Genomic DNA, 17,403 nt, shown 5'->3' on the forward strand with positions numbered 1-17,403 from the left:
TATGGCCATACTGGGGAAAAAGAGTACTTCCCTAAACAGGAGGCCAAGGTACATGTTTTCCCAGACAAAACAGAATGACACAAAAAGAAATCTCCCCCAGGAAAAAATACTAAGAGGAACAAAAAAGCTCCCAAGCTGACAAACCCCCAGAAGCTAACAGGCAGGGAGGGGAGGAACGCAGGAGACAGAAAGAGAAGCATGGCCCATCAAGGGGACAGGTCAGTCACAGATTTCTGAAATCTGCTGAAGTGCCCCATGAGGTCAAGATGGCAATTTTTATTTTCCCCAGCCTTAGGGCACCTAAGTCAGATTACAGTCAGCCTGACAAGGAAGGTCTTTCCTTACCTATCCCTCCTCTTTTTTCCCCATTTCATGATCTCCAAAGAGAGAGTCAAGCCAACAAAGAGGAGTGGAGAACAGGATGGAGCCAGGAAATCTCAAAGACATCTCCCATGTCTGTCTCTTACCACCCCACCCTGCCCCCGCAACCAAGACATAAAAGACACAACCTCACATCCCAGGCTTCCACAGCTGAGGTAGACCCATACTTGGTGGGAAGGAGGGAGAGAAGTTCTGAACTGAATTAACTTTTGAAATTTTGACATTACATTGACAAGCTTTTTAAATTATTGACACAAATCTGTTCTTGTGGCTGAAAGGGACCACATAATGTTTATTATATAAAAATCACCAAAAAAGCCAAGGAAAAAAATTACCTAAAATTTCTTTCAGAGGCTAGGCAGAAATTCAACAGAGCTCATTTGGACAGAGAATGATGGGGCAAAAGAAAATTATTTTTTTCTAATCTACCCAGTTCAGTTTATTTATTCAACTAAAAACAGAGGTAAAATTTATTTGTAAGTTCAGGCTGCTGCTGTCATAATGATCAAGTTCATCAAGCTCAATTGTCTAAGACTTTGCCTATTCTTATGTAAAATTAAACTTGAAAATTTAACTTATTTTCTCAAATAGTAATATTTTCACTGGGCCCTCCATTCTACTGACATAGCATTTATCGATATAACTACCCAGTCTCCTTGACAAATGTGTAATTGTACTCCAGTAATTCACCTGCAGCACAAACAGGCTTTAAACCCACAATGGCATAGACTGGAAAATTGCACTTAAAAGAATATAGGTCAGCAAATACATCTAAACACATCCAAGTCAGCCTCATCAACCCCCAATGTCAGGATAAGGTGGATATTGATCCTCAGGTCAACATAAAGGAGATGTGTGGTGTGAAATCTTAATTTCTACATACAACTGTTTTCCCATGGGAGGCAGATAGTTTGGGGAACATGTGCTCACTGAAGGACTAAAGGCAATGTGTATTGCCGGATTACTGGTCCAGAAAGGATTTGCAAGACTCCTTTGGGGGAAGATGACAGTAGGCAGGACAGAGCTCATCACACATCATGTGGTGTGTTCACAGACACTCAATAATTAGGAAATGAACTGAATAGGACGTCTCATAGCTTTTCCCCAGACGTACCTCACCCAAAAGGGGGAAAACTGAATAAACACATACCCAAGGTAAATCAGTCATCAAGGAGGCTACCCTTGACTTATGGGTGACAGGAGTGGAAAAAATTGAGAAATTCTTTAACAACCTGTAAAGTGTGTCCCAGGTGAATGGTGGTGAGAAAGATGTAATGTCCAGAATTCCCTAGGATTCCAGGGAGAGCACTGGAGTTTTGTATGGATTCTGTACATATCTCTGAGCAATAAGAATTACAGTATAATGATTTTGAGAGGAAAAGGGGTAACGAATGGAGGAGGGTCTTCTTCTCCAATTAGTTTCCAACTGAGGAAATGTCAGCCCCACTTCTGGAGGCAGCATTTCTCAGAAAGCACTGGTCCAGAGAAGGAAAGATTAATATAGGCATAGCTGTCATACTGACCTTTGCATAGCAGCAATACCAGCTTCACACTAGAAGGGATTTATTCAATGTCTAATGACATTTATTGAGCACCCATCATGTACTCTCAGAGGCAGTAAGACTTGGGCTATGCAGCTGACTGTTTAGGTTGTTTCACTTTCTGCACAACTTTGGGCAAGTTAATTAACCTCTTTGTGCTTCAGTATCTTCATCTGTAAAATGGGGATAATGACAGTACTTATACCATTGTGTCTTGGGGAGGGTTAAATGAGATAATACATTTACTAGTTTAGAATAGTGCCAGGCACATCAGAGGCACTCAAATATTAACAAACATTGTTAACATTATTGCTTAGTACTATAATACAATCATGGCAGTTGGGAAAAATTTTCAGGTAATAACTAGAAAAAAAACCTGGAAAGCCCTTGTGTGATAGTTTTATAAAAATATTTTATTTATTCCCCCACATTTAGGCAGACAACCCTGCTGAGGCTTCTGTCACACACAGAACTCTCAATTTCTACATATGCCCATTCTAGTTCAGACCATTATCACTTTAAATCTATATCATCTGGTCGTCATCATTTGGTCTTCTGTTTTACTTACATTTTTTATATACTCAAAAAGCCATAGTGGGTGTTTGTTGATGTTCAGATCGCAGATCGAATCCATAGCCTATTAACCTAAGCTCACCTCCACCTGGTTCCACCTCACCTAAGCAACTTGCAGCCACCTTCCCAACAAGCACTGTCAGCACTCATCCTGCTTGTCTTCCTAGGTCCTGCATGCATTTTATTTTATGTCTTTGCTCAAGACCATTATGTGAAGATCTGTCTCTCATCTTTCTTCTATTTGAGTCTATATTTCTTTCCAGACTCCCTGCACAACTTTCCTGATTCTACTCTCCATGTCCCCAGAACTCATTTACTTTTCTTAATTTTTGGTGCTTGGATACATATGATAAAGACAGAAATGATCAGACAGCAACAGAGGTGTCCTGACCCTTGAAGACAGGTATGGCATGACCAGAGAAGGTGTCAGAAGTTGCTATCACAAACAAATCACATAGGCTTCTCGTTGCCTTGCAGAGTCTCTCTGGGACCCCCCCTCTTCACTTTAGAATATCCAGATCTACAACTGATCTAATCTGCTTCCCCTGTATTTGTGCTGGACTAATCTCATCTAATTCCAGGTTGATCTCCCACCCATTTCTGACAGGCTTTCTCATAAATTAGTAGTTTCATTGCATCCCCTGTGGAACTACTTCCTTCAGTCTGTACCCTTCCTCTCTGATTCCCCCCACTCACCAAGGATCAGGTGTGCTCACCTGGAGAGCTGGCCAATGGTTAGAATCAGACTGGATATGGTATTTCACTCAAAGCTTCCAGGAGTAGAAAGATCCAGACTGTAAGGATTATCTAAGTTTTTAGAGAGGGCTTAATAGCAAAAGTAAATGCCATCAGGTCCAAGAGTTGTACACAAAAATAGGAGGCAAAGCCAAAAGGTCTGTGGCATGGTAGCCAGTGAAATGGGAGGCTAGGCAAGCGGGTCTGGCTAGATTGTAAACTCTGTGCAGCAGGGGGCCTGCCAGTCTCATTCATTACTGTATCCCAGCGCCTCAAAAATTCCTGGCTCGTTGTCAGCACTCAGTGTTTGTTGAATGAAAGGTCTTGGATGACTGCTACAGTCGGGGCTGGCGTTTCTGAGGCTATGCTCTCTGAGGTTTCTGAGGTTCTGCTCTCTGAGGCTACATAGTCTAGAGGCAATTCATGGCCAGTGCGTTAGAAGGCATAGGGCTCTGCTCAGGGCAATGGAAGGTTGGAGTTACGCCAGTACTGTCTCATCCTAGATTTGCCTGGGGTCTCTATGGCTCCATGCAGGCTTGTCTCATCTCACCACTTAGCTTGTCAGCCTCCTGTCTTTTCCTAGGACAGTGCTGCGAATGCAGCTGGCACTCAGAAAACATCAGTTAGTTCAGGTTGAATTCAGCTGGGCTTCCCTGGGTAACTCTTGAAGTTGGCTGTGAGTTATAAGGTTCCATTGTTTCCATTACTTTCTACGTTTGTTTCAAGAATATCCTTTCATTGAGGAAAAAAAAAAGAATACAAATTGGATGTTTGCAGCAAGATCTGTAGCTTAATAATTATGACTGAATTATATAGTTCACTACATCTTAGAATTTAGAACAAAACCATAGCCTTTTGAAGTTGGTTTCCATGACATGTTCCACCCCATTTCATTTCTTTTTTTTTCTTTTCTTTTTCTTTTTTTTTTTGTTACGCGGGCCTCTCACTGTTGTGGCCTCTCCCGTTGCGGAGCACAGGCTCCGGACGCACAGGCTCAGCGGCCATGGCCACGGGCCCAGCCTCTGCGCGGCATGTGGGATCCTCCTGGACCAGGGCATGAACCCGTGTCCCCTGCATCAGCAGGAGGACTCTCAACCACTGCGCCACCAGGGAAGCCCCCCATTTCCTTTCTTAAAAGAACACAAGGGCGAACCCTACCAGCTTCTGAGGCAGCCAGTCATCATGTGATTTCACAATTACCCTCCAGATTGCCAAGATGAGATTTAGATTTTTCAGTTGTAATTCAGTATTATTCTAAGCAAATAAGTTTCACTTAGATATAAGCAGCCATTGATTTAACATGTTTTTTGACATATAAAAATCAGACTGAAAATTATTCCAAACATTATCTTGTTACTATCTTGACAGAGGTCCAGATTTTGTAAAGTGAGAAATAGCTAGTCTTATTATACCTGAGCCTGGAACTAAAACAGGGTTTCTCAACCTCAGCACTATTGACATTTTGGACCTGATAATTCTTTGTCCTGTCTTATGTTGTAGCATCCTCAGTCTCCGCATAACAGATGCTAGGAGCACTATCCCTTCCCCCATTTTGGCAACCAAAAATGTCCCCAGACACTGCACATGTCCCTGGGAAGGGGGCGGAGGCAAAATCACCCTGGTGAGAACCATTGATCTAAAACAGTCCTGAGGTCCAGTGTAATGGGGCCTTATTTTTAAGGAGGTCTTTTGATTCTCCAGAAATTTCCAAACTGTATCACCTTAGTATGATAGCAGATCAGGTAGCATTTTTTCTGCTTTTAAACAAATATATTTATTTGACTGTGCTCTTTCAACCTCTCTAATACTAGTGCTATATTAGATTGTAGACTCTTTTGAGGATAACAAATATCCTTTCCTTTTTCTTGAATTTCTTCACAGAAATAAAAATCATGTTTGAAATGATGGAACAATTTAGTATATGTCAACTAACCCCACAGAAAACTGAGCTAGAAGAAATTCATTTGTGCTTTCAATTAGCAGAATGGATATGCCATGACAGCATGATTCTTTTTTCTCTTTTGTTCACTGTTGTATTTCTAGCACCTAGAAGAGCACCTGGTACATAGAAAGTGCTCAATAAACATGTGGTGAATGAATTATGTCACTTCCCTTCTAAAAAAATGTTTAATGAGGTTCCTCCCATCTCTTAAGGTATAACATTTAGAATCCTTAGACTGGGTCTGAAGGCTCTCTTTATTCTGCAGTTTCCAATCTTCATCCCTGCTTCTCTGCTACACAATCCCACTCCTCTGACCCAAATTTACTTACTAAAATTTTCTCAAATCCCCATGAATATCTTCACCAATGCATAACTGCTCATTTTGTTCTCTTTGTTTAAAATGTTTTTTCAAGCTCTTAATAGTCAAATAAATACAATACATCCTTCAAGGGTCAGCTTATTTCATCTCTCCTTGTAACACTTCCTGACTCCATGAACTCATAGGCACCTTTCCATACTCAAAGCTTAAGAATTCTTGGTCCATATCTCTCCCTGAGCATTTTAATTCTATAAAACACTGCACCTTTCACCTTACTATTTGGATTTATTTTCATATGTGCATGTCATCTTTCTCCAAGTATAAGGCAAACTTTTTCAAGGCAGAAACAAATTATCATCTTTTTTTGACACCATGGAGTCTATTAAATGATATCTACATAGTGAAGGAACATTATTCTCAGTTATTATTTTTCATTCATTTATTCAACTAATATGTTTGCATGCCTACTCTGTGCTAGGCATGCGTGAGGAAGCGAAATAAATATGGTCCCTGTCCTCATGAAGTGTTTAGACCATTTGGAGAAAACATGGCATCTAATGTATTGAGAACTAGATTTATAGTCAGAAGACTTTGGTGTGAATACTACTTTGCCACTTATTAGTCATGTGGTTATTTAAGCTCTCAGCATCTCAGTGTCCCCATCTGGAAAATGGAAATGGTAATGCTTACTCTGTCTACCTCTCATAATAAAGAATATCAAACCACATTGAATTTTAGGTGCAAACGTCTTCTAAGTGATAGGATGTGGTTGTTTTAATTTGCCCACAAATTCTTTGACACTTTTTCCTTCAAGAAGTGGAGCCCAATTCTCTGCCTCTTGAGTATAAGCTGGACTTAGTGACTTGCTTTTAACAGATAGAATATAGCAAAAGTAATGGTGTGCAATTTTGCAGACTGGGTCATAAAGAGGGAAGGTGGTTTTGTCTTGGTGACTCTATTCCTTGAATTATTTGGTCTGGGGGAAGACAGCTGCCATATTGTGAGCAGCCCTGTAGAGAGGCCCATGTGGTGAGGAGCTGAGACTTCCTGCCAACGTGTTCAAGCTTGGAAGCAGAGCCCTCAGCTCCAGTCAAGCCTTCAGATGTTAGGAGCTCCAACCAACAGCTTGACTACCACCTCATGAAAGAACCTGAGCCAACCACTCAGCTAAGCTGCTCCTGTCTCATGTGAAACCACGTGAGACAATATATGTGCTATAAGTAGTTAACTTTTGTTTGGGTAATTTGTTATACAGCAATGGATAGCTAATACATAGAGTACTAAAGAGACTTAAGGTATTAATGTTGAATATGCTAATATTTGTTGAATGAAGACTATCATAATTTACTATGGTTTATTGCTGAATGATGAGTTAAAAGTGGAAGAAAAAGAAGCATAAAAAAAGAAAATTACAAAGCTTTAAGAACTAGGAAACAATCAGATGGATGTAAAACTTCTATTGGGTGATTTGCAGGCATTTCTCATCCTGCCACATGCTTCATTTTCTGAGAAATATCAACCTGTGACAGTGACTTCAGGCTATATGCTAAAGGTTACAGGCTAAAGGAATTGTTCATTCCTACTGACTGCTTTGTCTTATTCCATTTTCAGTTCTCACTTTGAGCTAAAATTGATAGTTTAATTAAATAAGAAATAAAAAGCATACTTCTACTCTATGTAGAACATCCTTTTCTGTGTTAGAGAAAGTCACCTTGGTTCTTTGTTAAACAAAAAGGCCATAGATATGGAAATTTATGATTTGTTTGCATCAATACCAACTTCTGAAAGTCACTGCTATCCCTTTGCCACAGTAACACTGACCCAGCCTGAACTCCATTATTAATAATGCCACTAGGAGGCTGAATTCAAGTCCACACCAGTCAACTTTGTCAAAATTAATATGAACCAGAACAAATTTAAATTTAAAACTATCTACCCACCTCTGGCCCACAGGATCCCCATTTACAACCAATTTCTTAAACACCCTACTGAGAACATAGATGTGGAGGAGGACTGTCAATTTATTAACTTATTTAGTAATAAATACAGAACTTAAATTTCTCATTGAAGATTTATTGACCCTGATTTTGCCAGGTCTTCAAGTGAAGGACTTTGGAAACTGTGCTAATTTATTTAATCCATGAGAATAGTACTTAACATATTTACCTGAAACGCCATAGGCAAGAACAGGGCATGAATCATACAAATTTTCTGAAAAGCTTTTCTTTATCAACCTACTTAGTTAAAGGATTAATTGCTCATGGGAAGTAAAACAGTATGAAAACATCCTTACCTGTAGGAGATATGCTGTTGGCTGGAGAAGGCTGGGTGCCACGGGTAGACTCTGTAGCATCAAGCAGAGAATCTGCTGGAGGGTTCACTGAGCCTGGAAGGATTAAATAGACATGGGTAATGAACAAAATATTGTGATAGGAAGATAAAGTATTAACTTAGTTCCCCCCAAACCTTTACTTATTCATCTAACAAATTATTATTGATTAAAAACCATCATTATTGCCCTGCTATGGGCAAGGCAGTGGAATTTAATGGTGGATGACAAAGACATGGAGCTTTCTTTAAAGAGCATACAGCCTAGAAAATAGATAGGTAGCCAGGCACTGTGTTTAGTGCTATGACAGCAGAAGTGCAGGGTGCCACGAGAATGCAAAAGAGGGGCACCAACCAGCATTGAGAGGTCAGGGAAAGCTTCCTGGAGAAAGAGACATTTAACCAAAACCTGGTAAAGTAATTACTGCAGCTAATGTTTTGAGGTATTTGAAAAGTAACCATACAGTTTACATATCCATAAACCCACAAATTTTTTTTATTACTAAGAGTAGAAACAATGATACAGCTCTCTAATGGGACACAACATCAATAAACCTAAGACTGATGGTATTATTGTGCTCTTTCTAAAATTTCCATTTTTTTCATAAAACTTTTATTTGGCTATAGCTTTTCTCTCTGTGTGTGTGGGGGGTGTCTCGGATGAAAGAGAGGCTGGAATACGTTGTTTTACTTATCACATTATACATTCATGTCATTTCCTTAATAAGTCTCCGTTATTGTACTGTAAAATAATCCTATTAGTATTTTAAAACAATTTACAAATGTAAGAAGGACCTATTGACTTTAGGAATATGTGGATTAAATATAGTTAAATGATTTCCAGGCTAGGGGATTTTGTGATTTTTCTAGATATCATGGCACTGGGTACAGTATAACACATCTGATGAGCTGTATCAATTATTTGGACATTTAATTAGAAATTATACTATTGTTCCTATTCTTTAATTTACTTTAAGGAATAAGTATATACAATTTAAGTTATGTCACTTGATAGCACATAGCACATTGGAAGGAATTTGTTTTTGTGATCTAAATGCATCTATGTTTTATTCTCATTGGTAGTTTGTTATTGCTGTTGGCTATAGGTAGTACTCACAGCTGGCTGTGACTTGCTATCATAAATGATCCCTTGCTATTAATCTCTGAGGAGGTTGGGGGGTAGTTATATGGAGAGTATGTGAATAGGTCAGCAGAATGACTATTCTCTTCCCCTTATGCCATCTGGGACAAGTTTGAACTCTTCAGCATGACACACAAATCTGATCACAATTTAATCCCGCATTACACTCCTATCTTCATTTCCTGATGCTGACTATTATCTTTTACATCTCTTTAAAATCACACCCTCAGGACTTCCCTGGTGGCGCAGTGGTTATGAATCCGCCTGCCAATGCAGGGGACGTGGGTTAGAGCCCTGAGCCGGGAAGATCCCACATGTCGTGGAGCAGCTAAGCCCATGCGCCACAACTACTGAGCCTGTGCTCTGGAGCCCATGAGCCACAACTACTGAGCTACTGAGCCACAACTATTCCCGGGATCAGTCATGGTATGAGGGAAATCATAAAACCAGTTGAAAATCTATTTAATCAATAAGACAGGCAGAATATTACCCACCCCAGGAGGTATCTGCACTCAACTCTTTTTTTTCTTTTTATAAATTTATTTTATTTTTGGCTGCGTTGGGTCTTTGTTGCTGCGCACGGGCTTTCTCTAGTTGTGGCGAGCGGGGGCTACTCTTCTTTGTGGTGTGCAGGCTTCTCATTGCGGTGGCTTCTCTTGTTGTGGAGCACGGGCTCTAGGTGCGTGGGCTCCAGAGCGCAGGCTCAGTAGTTGTGGCGCATGGGCTTAGTTGCTCCGTGGCATGTGGGATCTTCCCGGACCAGGGCTCGAACCCATGTCCCCTGCATTAGCAGGTGGATTCTTAACCACTGCGCTACCAGAAAGCCCCTGCACTCAACTCTTGAACTGAAAAAAAAAACTATTCCCTCTACTCCCTAAAAAACAAAACAACTCTGTGTATATGCCAAAACATTGACTCCTCCATGGTACAATATAAGACATTCTGACAGACTAGGTCGGCATGATAGAATATTTTTAGAAAGGGCTTTTTTTAAAGTTACTATTGAATCATGACAATTCTTCAGGCCCTGGTACTCGAATAGCTGCCTGACGAGCCACCTTCACCTTGACCCCTTCCCCTTTCTGAGTTTTCTAGAATAAGAATCACTGAGCACTTGAATGTCCTGAGAGACAGGGGGGTAAGGTAGGGAAAGAAGCACCTCAGAGGGCTGTTACCTTGCAGCCTTCCAACATTGTTACTCTTTTCTGGGAAAAAAAGAGAGCAAAAAGTCCTCCCCTTCTCTCCCTAAATCTCCTTTTTGTTCTGTAATAGTCTTAGAATTTCTCTACTTTAGCACTACGAGACAGATTTTTCTCCTGCATTTTCATGTCAATATCTGTCCCACAAGGCAATGACTCTTACACAAGGCATCAGAACTTTACTCCAGAGTTTATAAAGCATCCAGCAGTACTACTGCAGGCAGAAAGCATGTTTGGAAGTAAATGTTTAAGAACTTACAACAAATAGGAAAATAGGACATGGCAGTGATATCGCTTTGCAGAGCCTCAACTGTATCTTCTAAATCATTCAAAAGATAAATGTCAGAATATAAGCTATAATTTTGGGAAACTGAACTGTTTGAGATTTACTGTCTTTAATATTTGATTGTAAAGGATAAAGACTCATTTGACAATTTAAAATTGCCTAAAATTATACTAGATCAGGGCTGTCCTGTAAAATTGAAATTATGGTGTGCTTTGAGTATCAGAATCAGTGCTCTTCCTTCTTACCTTAAAAAATATTCACTACTGGGCTTCCCTGGTGGTGCAGTGGTTGAGAGTCTGCCTGCCGATGCAGGGGACACGGGTTCGTGCCCCGGTCTGGGAAGATCCCACATGCCGCAGAGCAGCTAGGCCCGTGAGCGATGGCCGCTGAGCCTGCGCGTCTGGAGCTTGTGCTCCGCAACGGGAGAGGCCACAACAGTGAGAGGCCCGTGTACCGCAAAAAAAAAAAAAAAAAATATTCACTACTTTCTGATCTTAAAACCAAACACAGTTCAAGAGAATGAGAAGGAAAGCCTGGAAGAAAATGTTTGCAAAAGATATATCTGATAAAGAACTGTTATCAAAATATACCCAGAACTCTTAAAACTTAACAATAAGGAAACAAACAACCTAATTTAAAAATGGGCCAGATGGACTTACCTCGTGGCGCAGTGGTTAAGAATCCACCTGCCAATGCAGGGGACACGGGTTTGAGCCCTGGTCTGGGAAGATCCCACACGCCGCAGAGCAACTGAGCCCATGCACCACAACTACTGAGCCTGCGCTCTAGAGCCCCGAGGAGCCACAGTTACTGAGCCCGTGTGCCACAATTACTGAAGCCCGCACACCTAGAGCCCGTGCTCTGCAACAAGAGAAGCCACCGCAATGAGAAGCCCGCACGCTGCAACGAAGAGTAGCCCCCGCACACCACAACTTAGAGAAAGCCTGCGCACAGCAACAAAGACCCAGCACAGCCAAAAATAAATAAAATTTTTAAAAAGTTTAAAAAAAATAAAAATGGGCCAGAGACAGATATCTCACCAAAGAAAATATACAGTTGGCAAATAAGCATATAAAAACATGCTCCACATCATATGCCATCAGAGAACACAAATTGAAACAACAATGAAATACTGCTACACCTATTAGAATGGCTGAAATCCAGAATATTGACAGTACAAAATGCTGGCAAGGATGTGGAGGAACAGGAAGTCTTATTCATTGCTGGTGGGAATTCAAAATGGTACAGCCACTTTGGAAAACAGTTTCTTGGTTTCTTATAAATCTAAACATACTCTTACCCTACAATCTAGCAATTGTGCTCCTTCGTATTTACTCAAAGGAGTTGAAAATGCATGCTCCACAAAAACCTGCATATGAATGTTTATAGAAGCTTTATTTATTTATTTATTTATTTTTTGCGGTACGCGGGCTTCTCACTGCTGTGGCCTCTCCCGTTGCGGAGCACAGGCTCCAGATGCGCAGGCTCAGCGGCCATGGCTCATGGGCCCAGCCGCTCCGCGGCATGTGGGATCTTCCCAGACCGGGGCACGAACCCTTGTCCCCTGCATTGGCAGGCGGACTCGCAACCACTGCACCACCAGGGAAGCCCAGAAGCTTTATTTTTAATTGTCAAAACTTGGAAGCAAACAAGATGTCCTTCTGTAGATGAATGGATACATAAACTGTGGTATATGCATTCAGTGGAATATTATTCAGTGCTAAAAAATAAATCTATCAAGCCATGGAAAGACATGGAGGAACCTTTAAATGCATATTACTAAGTGAAAGAAGTCAGTTTTAGGACAGTGAAATTTTAGGGCTGAATGACCTAACCTAACCATAATGATGAGTACATCATTTGCCTAAATCTGTAGAATGTACAACACCAAGAGGAAACCCTAAAGTAAACTAAGGACTTTGGGTGATTGCTATGTGCCAATATAGCTTCATCAGTGGTGACAAATGCACCATTCTGGTGAGTTATGTTGATAATGAGGGAGAGGATGCATGTGTGGGGAGACGGTATATGAGAAATCTCTGTACCTTCCTCTTAATTTTGCCGTGAATCTAAAACTGCTCTAAAAAATAAAGTCTTTAAAAAATAACAACAAAAAAACCAAGAACCAGTCTTAACACCGTAAAATATTGTTTTTTCAAACGTGGCTCTATGATGGGAATAGGATTCTCCTTAGGAATTTGAGGTTAACTTTTTAGCTCATGTCCTTAGATTCTGCCACAGCTACTGGTAAATCTATGTGAGAACCAGTTACCTTTACACTGTTCCAAGACTGCAGCCCTAACCTTGGACAGTCTTCTGGAAAGGAGGTGCACTTATTTCTGAGGGAATTAGGCTAAGTTGAGTATGGATGTTTCATGACCATTTCTGAATGATGAACTCAAAATTCACAGAATGATGTGAACGGGCGTGGTTGCAGGCTTGCAGGGATGATGCTACTGTCCTCATGTCTGAATGGCACCTGTTTCTGCATAACAGGGATGGGTTTACACAACAACATACTCCATCCAAAGCTCGCGGGAACCAACTAACAGCATTGGTAACAGGGCTGGGAAGGACCCAATATGCAGACTGTAGCCTTGAAACAAAGGGAAACTCTTTCCCTCATAAATTATTCTGGTTTTTATAAGTATGTTATAGACTACAATATCTCTGAAAATAGGAAGGTGGTAAAAGATGTTAATGGTTCTGCAGAGTCATGATCATGACTTGCAAATCTGTTTAAGTTTTATAGGTATTACTTTACTGTTACATATGCATATTTGACAGTTGTCATTATGCACTTCTATATTTTATAGACAATCTGTTGTTGCTGTATTTGTTGAGATATTTGTTCACATCTTTTACGTAGTAAATCTTTATTTTTTGATCTGGTTCAGAGTAATGAATATTCTGGTTAATCTAATGTTGTAATAGTAGAATGATCCCACATATAAATTTTCAAGTCATAAAAATCCTCCGTGTCAGATTTTGTGCTTCAAATCTAGGGAGACTAAAATTGTTATAACAGCAGAGGTTGGCATAACACTGTAAATCAACTATACTTCAATAAAAAGAAAATAAAATCATTATATCTCATACATGGTTTATCCATTCCTAAGTATTAGAATTATATATCCTATACATAAATGAATGTTTTTTATAGACTCTGAAGTAATTTCAGGGATTTAAAAACTCTCTTGATCATCAGTATATTAGTGTTAATGTTCATTATATTGTAGATTAACAAAAATGCTAGTTTAGAGTTATTATTAATGGAATTTGAATTAAAAAATTGCTGTATTCACCAGAAATTCTTAGAAATAGGAATCAGCTATTTTTTATTTGAAGAAATTCTTTTCAGTAGAGTTCCTTTAGCCAAAAAATGTCCATTACTTTGAAATCTAATAATTTTGAATTGTGTAGAGAGAGTTTTCAGAGATTAAAATGTCATGGAAATAATCAGTATTCTATTCATTTCAGTTAGAAATGTTCTGAACTTACGGCAGTCTTGGCCACCCCTTGCTGATCTCATTAAATAGACAACTCACCCAAGGAAAACGTGATCTTTTTGGATGAGCTATTCCACACTTTGTTTCCAGGGACCGGAGACAGAGCCATACACCAGATGGTTAGGTTGTTTGATTGGGCTGGTTTATTATCATACACACTTGTCAAAACAGACTTCAGTTCCCAAAATCCTCCTTTGTCTTTTCTCTTTTCATTAGTATGTGTATTTCTACAAGGCAGATAAGAACAAGGTTAGTCGCCAATGTTTTCCATATGAGCCATACAATGATGCCAAGGTATGGCTAGAGGCAGTGTGGTTTATGGTGATATAGAATCTAAAGTGGTCAAACCACAGCTTCTTTGCAGTGAGCATTTGTCTGGAAGGCCTGGAATTAACCTGAACTCTTTTGTTCAAGCTCCTGCATGGCATCGATCCATGGTCAAGGTATGAAATATATTGATTAAAAGTGCTGCTTTATTTGTAACCATGGGTCTAGTGGGTCTAGGGACAAGTTTTCCCAGCTCAGCAGCATTGCTTATTGATAACAGTGAGATTGATGATTTGCCCCTGGCCTAGGTGAGAACCTGGGAGGACTCTTCTGTGGAGTGTGAGTAGTAGCAGGAATATGCCTAAGTGACCAGGAAAATGTAAAACAACCTCAGCTGAGAGTCCATTTTGGGCTCCCCACTTTGAGTGCTGTAAATGTGTACATGGGAAGCATATCCTTACTTTAAGAATATTGTTGTTAGATTATATCCTTTTCCTGAATTAAGCTGTAGACTTATAACACTGTCATTCTGGGTCCTGCAAGTCTTCTTTAGAAATATTAACTGCCACTGTTAGTACCACCTCCAAATAGCATACATGGTAGCAGGAAATGAATGAAAAACTCTCCATCCCTGTAGGCCAGAACTTTGTCTCATAGCTTCTTGACACTGAGGGTTCTAAATGCCAGTTCTGAAGTTATCACTTGCCAAAATAATAACTAAATGCAGTTGTGTGCTGGTAAAATTCTGGCCATGCCTCCTGGCCTCAAGGTTGGAAGGGTAATGGGCACATCAAATCACAGCTTATTTAACAGAACATATCTATAATGACCCTTAAAAGATATTTGCAGGATTGCATCCTGTCCTGATTGTGGGTGAATTGTTTTTAAAGTGATCTAATAACAAAACCAGTAATAGTCTCAAAATGAATCAAGTGGATCAATACAATCATTCATCAACGTAGACTTAAAATTTTATCAATTAAAGATCATAATGCAGCAAGAGCTATGTGACTCAGTGACTGTTGAAAATTTACTGAGCTCTGAGGAAAAATGACTCAGGAGAAAGGAGAAGGGCTGCTGTCCCAGGTAGGAGACAGCTGGGATTGTTCTGGCAGAGGCTGCCATGTTTACCACCTATGAGAATATCGCTTTGTATGTTCTCACCTGAGCTTGTCTTGACGTGTGTCCTGCTCCAGGAACTTTTAATCCTTTTGGTAAACATGTTCCTTGCCATGGAGCCAAGTCCTTTATGTACACTTCCTCCAAACTTCCTCACCCCCAACCCACCCAGATCCTTGCAAGAAAAAGTAGAAATTATTTGTTTATTGGTTTAAAGTAGTGATGCTAAGTTCACTGAACTAACTGAAATGATTAATTCATGTATGTTGAATTAAACTTGTTTGCACTCATATAAAAGATTTGCATTTACTGACAGTTAAATACAACATTAGTGTTTATATACGAATGGACCAAGTCAAATATATTTCTTATATTCTGGGAAATGTTACCTCCCAACCCCTTGGAGGAACTAGATGAGGTATCAGAAAATGGCATCTGGTAGGCAAGGCGATGTTTTTCTTGGAATGAGAATTGCTCTTAAACGCCAAGATCAGCTTGGGCAGCGGCAACTTCTGTTGTTCTTTGTTTTCTTTCTTTGCCAAACCCACTTCCATTGACTGATTTCCTTACCTTCTCTTTCACCTGAGGGAAGCTTCTCTCTATAAACCATGTAAGATTTGCTGTGGGAAATACATTCCGCAGTGAGCAGGTAAATATTCTCTGGAAGGGGTTAAAGGCAGAATACAGAAAGAATTATTTGCCAATTCAGAAGAAACTGAATTGGTACCCCTTATATCTCCATCAAGCCTCAAACAAGGTGAATTGGCACAAAGTTATTTTCTCCACTTTTTTTTTTTTTTTTTTTTGCGGTACGTGGGCCTCTCACTGCTGTGGCCTCTCCCGTTGTGGAGCACAGGCTCTGGACGCGCAGGCCCAGCAGCCATGGCTCACGGACCCAGCTGCTCCCGGCATGTGGGACCTTCCTGGACCGGGGCACAAACCCACGTCCCCTGCATCGGCAAGCAGACTCTCAACAACTGCGCCACCAGGGAAGCCCATTTTCTCCACTTTTAACAAGGCAGTGTTTACCTTTAAGAGGTTTAAAGAGTGAACTATAAACAGGCAATCTCCTATAGAGATGTTATAAATTAATGGTTAGAATTTCAGGTCAAGTTAAGAAGAATCTAGGACTATACTAATGTTGCAAGTCTGGATTCTGGGTTCTGGAAAAGGAAAATTACATCCCTACATAGACAGAATAAAACTGTATAAATGGAAACCAAAGAATAGAAAGAAGAAGCTATAACAGGCAGCAGCCAGAGAAGAATATTCTGTTAGACTGAAAGCTAAAAGAAAGCCAGACTTTTGTGGCTTTTGTTCCCCAAATAATGTAAAGTACTATTTGTAGCAACAATTACAGGAACCATTTAATATAAACATCTCACTTTTGACTTGTAAAGAGTTTTCCTAATTAAGTTTTTATCATCCAAACAATCCTATAGGCTAGATAGGACCCACCTTATTATTGCCATTTGACAGATGGGGAAATCAAGGCACAGAATCACAGAATGGTCAAAAGGAGTAGAATGTAGTTGATGGTACAATTGGAAGAGTTACCTTAATCCCAGTCCAAGACATTTCCTGGTAAAACACGTTGTATTGAAATAGGAAAGAAGTAGAAGAAGAGGTAGCTTACGTTACAAAACCCGGGAGCTTAGAAGAGGGTTAGTTATGTTTTATTTTCAACACTGTGTTTGTTCTTTGTAAGATGGTGGTTTTTTCAAGAGCCTGGTGAAAATATCTGATAAGACTTATTGGATCTTCATTATTTTATCTGAGACGCTGCAAAATTATAATCCCATTTTTAGTTGTTTTCTCATCCAGAGATATGTGTGTTTTACATATGACCAGCCCTAGTTCTTAGTTCTCAAATATTTTTCATTGATGAACATGAATATTGATGAATATGCTAGTTAACTAGTAAAGAACAATTAACTATATTTAATGCTTGGTGTGCCCATTTCCCCACAGGATGGTGATGCCCAAAGAGTCTGGTCTTGAGCAGAACTGAGAAACCAAACCTAAGGATACTAAGTCCCATCTTTCTGGTGAGATCCCACTGA

At 39.9% G+C, this 17,403-nt stretch overlaps 1 protein-coding gene across 1 annotated transcript in view; it reads right to left on the reverse strand.

Moving 5' to 3' along the window:
- The window catches only part of CD96 (CD96 molecule), a gene marked incomplete at both ends in the record, with an annotated part of 79,850 nt that overhangs the window by 25,824 nt on the left and 36,623 nt on the right, over window positions 1–17,403 (reverse strand). Inside the window, 4 exon segments of the mRNA XM_079705405.1 lie at window positions 7,785–7,877; window positions 13,994–14,171; window positions 14,173–14,181; window positions 15,911–16,000. Coding sequence (XP_079561531.1) covers window positions 7,785–7,877; window positions 13,994–14,171; window positions 14,173–14,181; window positions 15,911–16,000 — 370 coding nt within the window.

Source organism: Hyperoodon ampullatus (assembly GCF_949752795.1).
Source record: "Hyperoodon ampullatus genome assembly, chromosome: 5".
NCBI lineage: Eukaryota > Metazoa > Chordata > Mammalia > Artiodactyla > Ziphiidae > Hyperoodon > Hyperoodon ampullatus.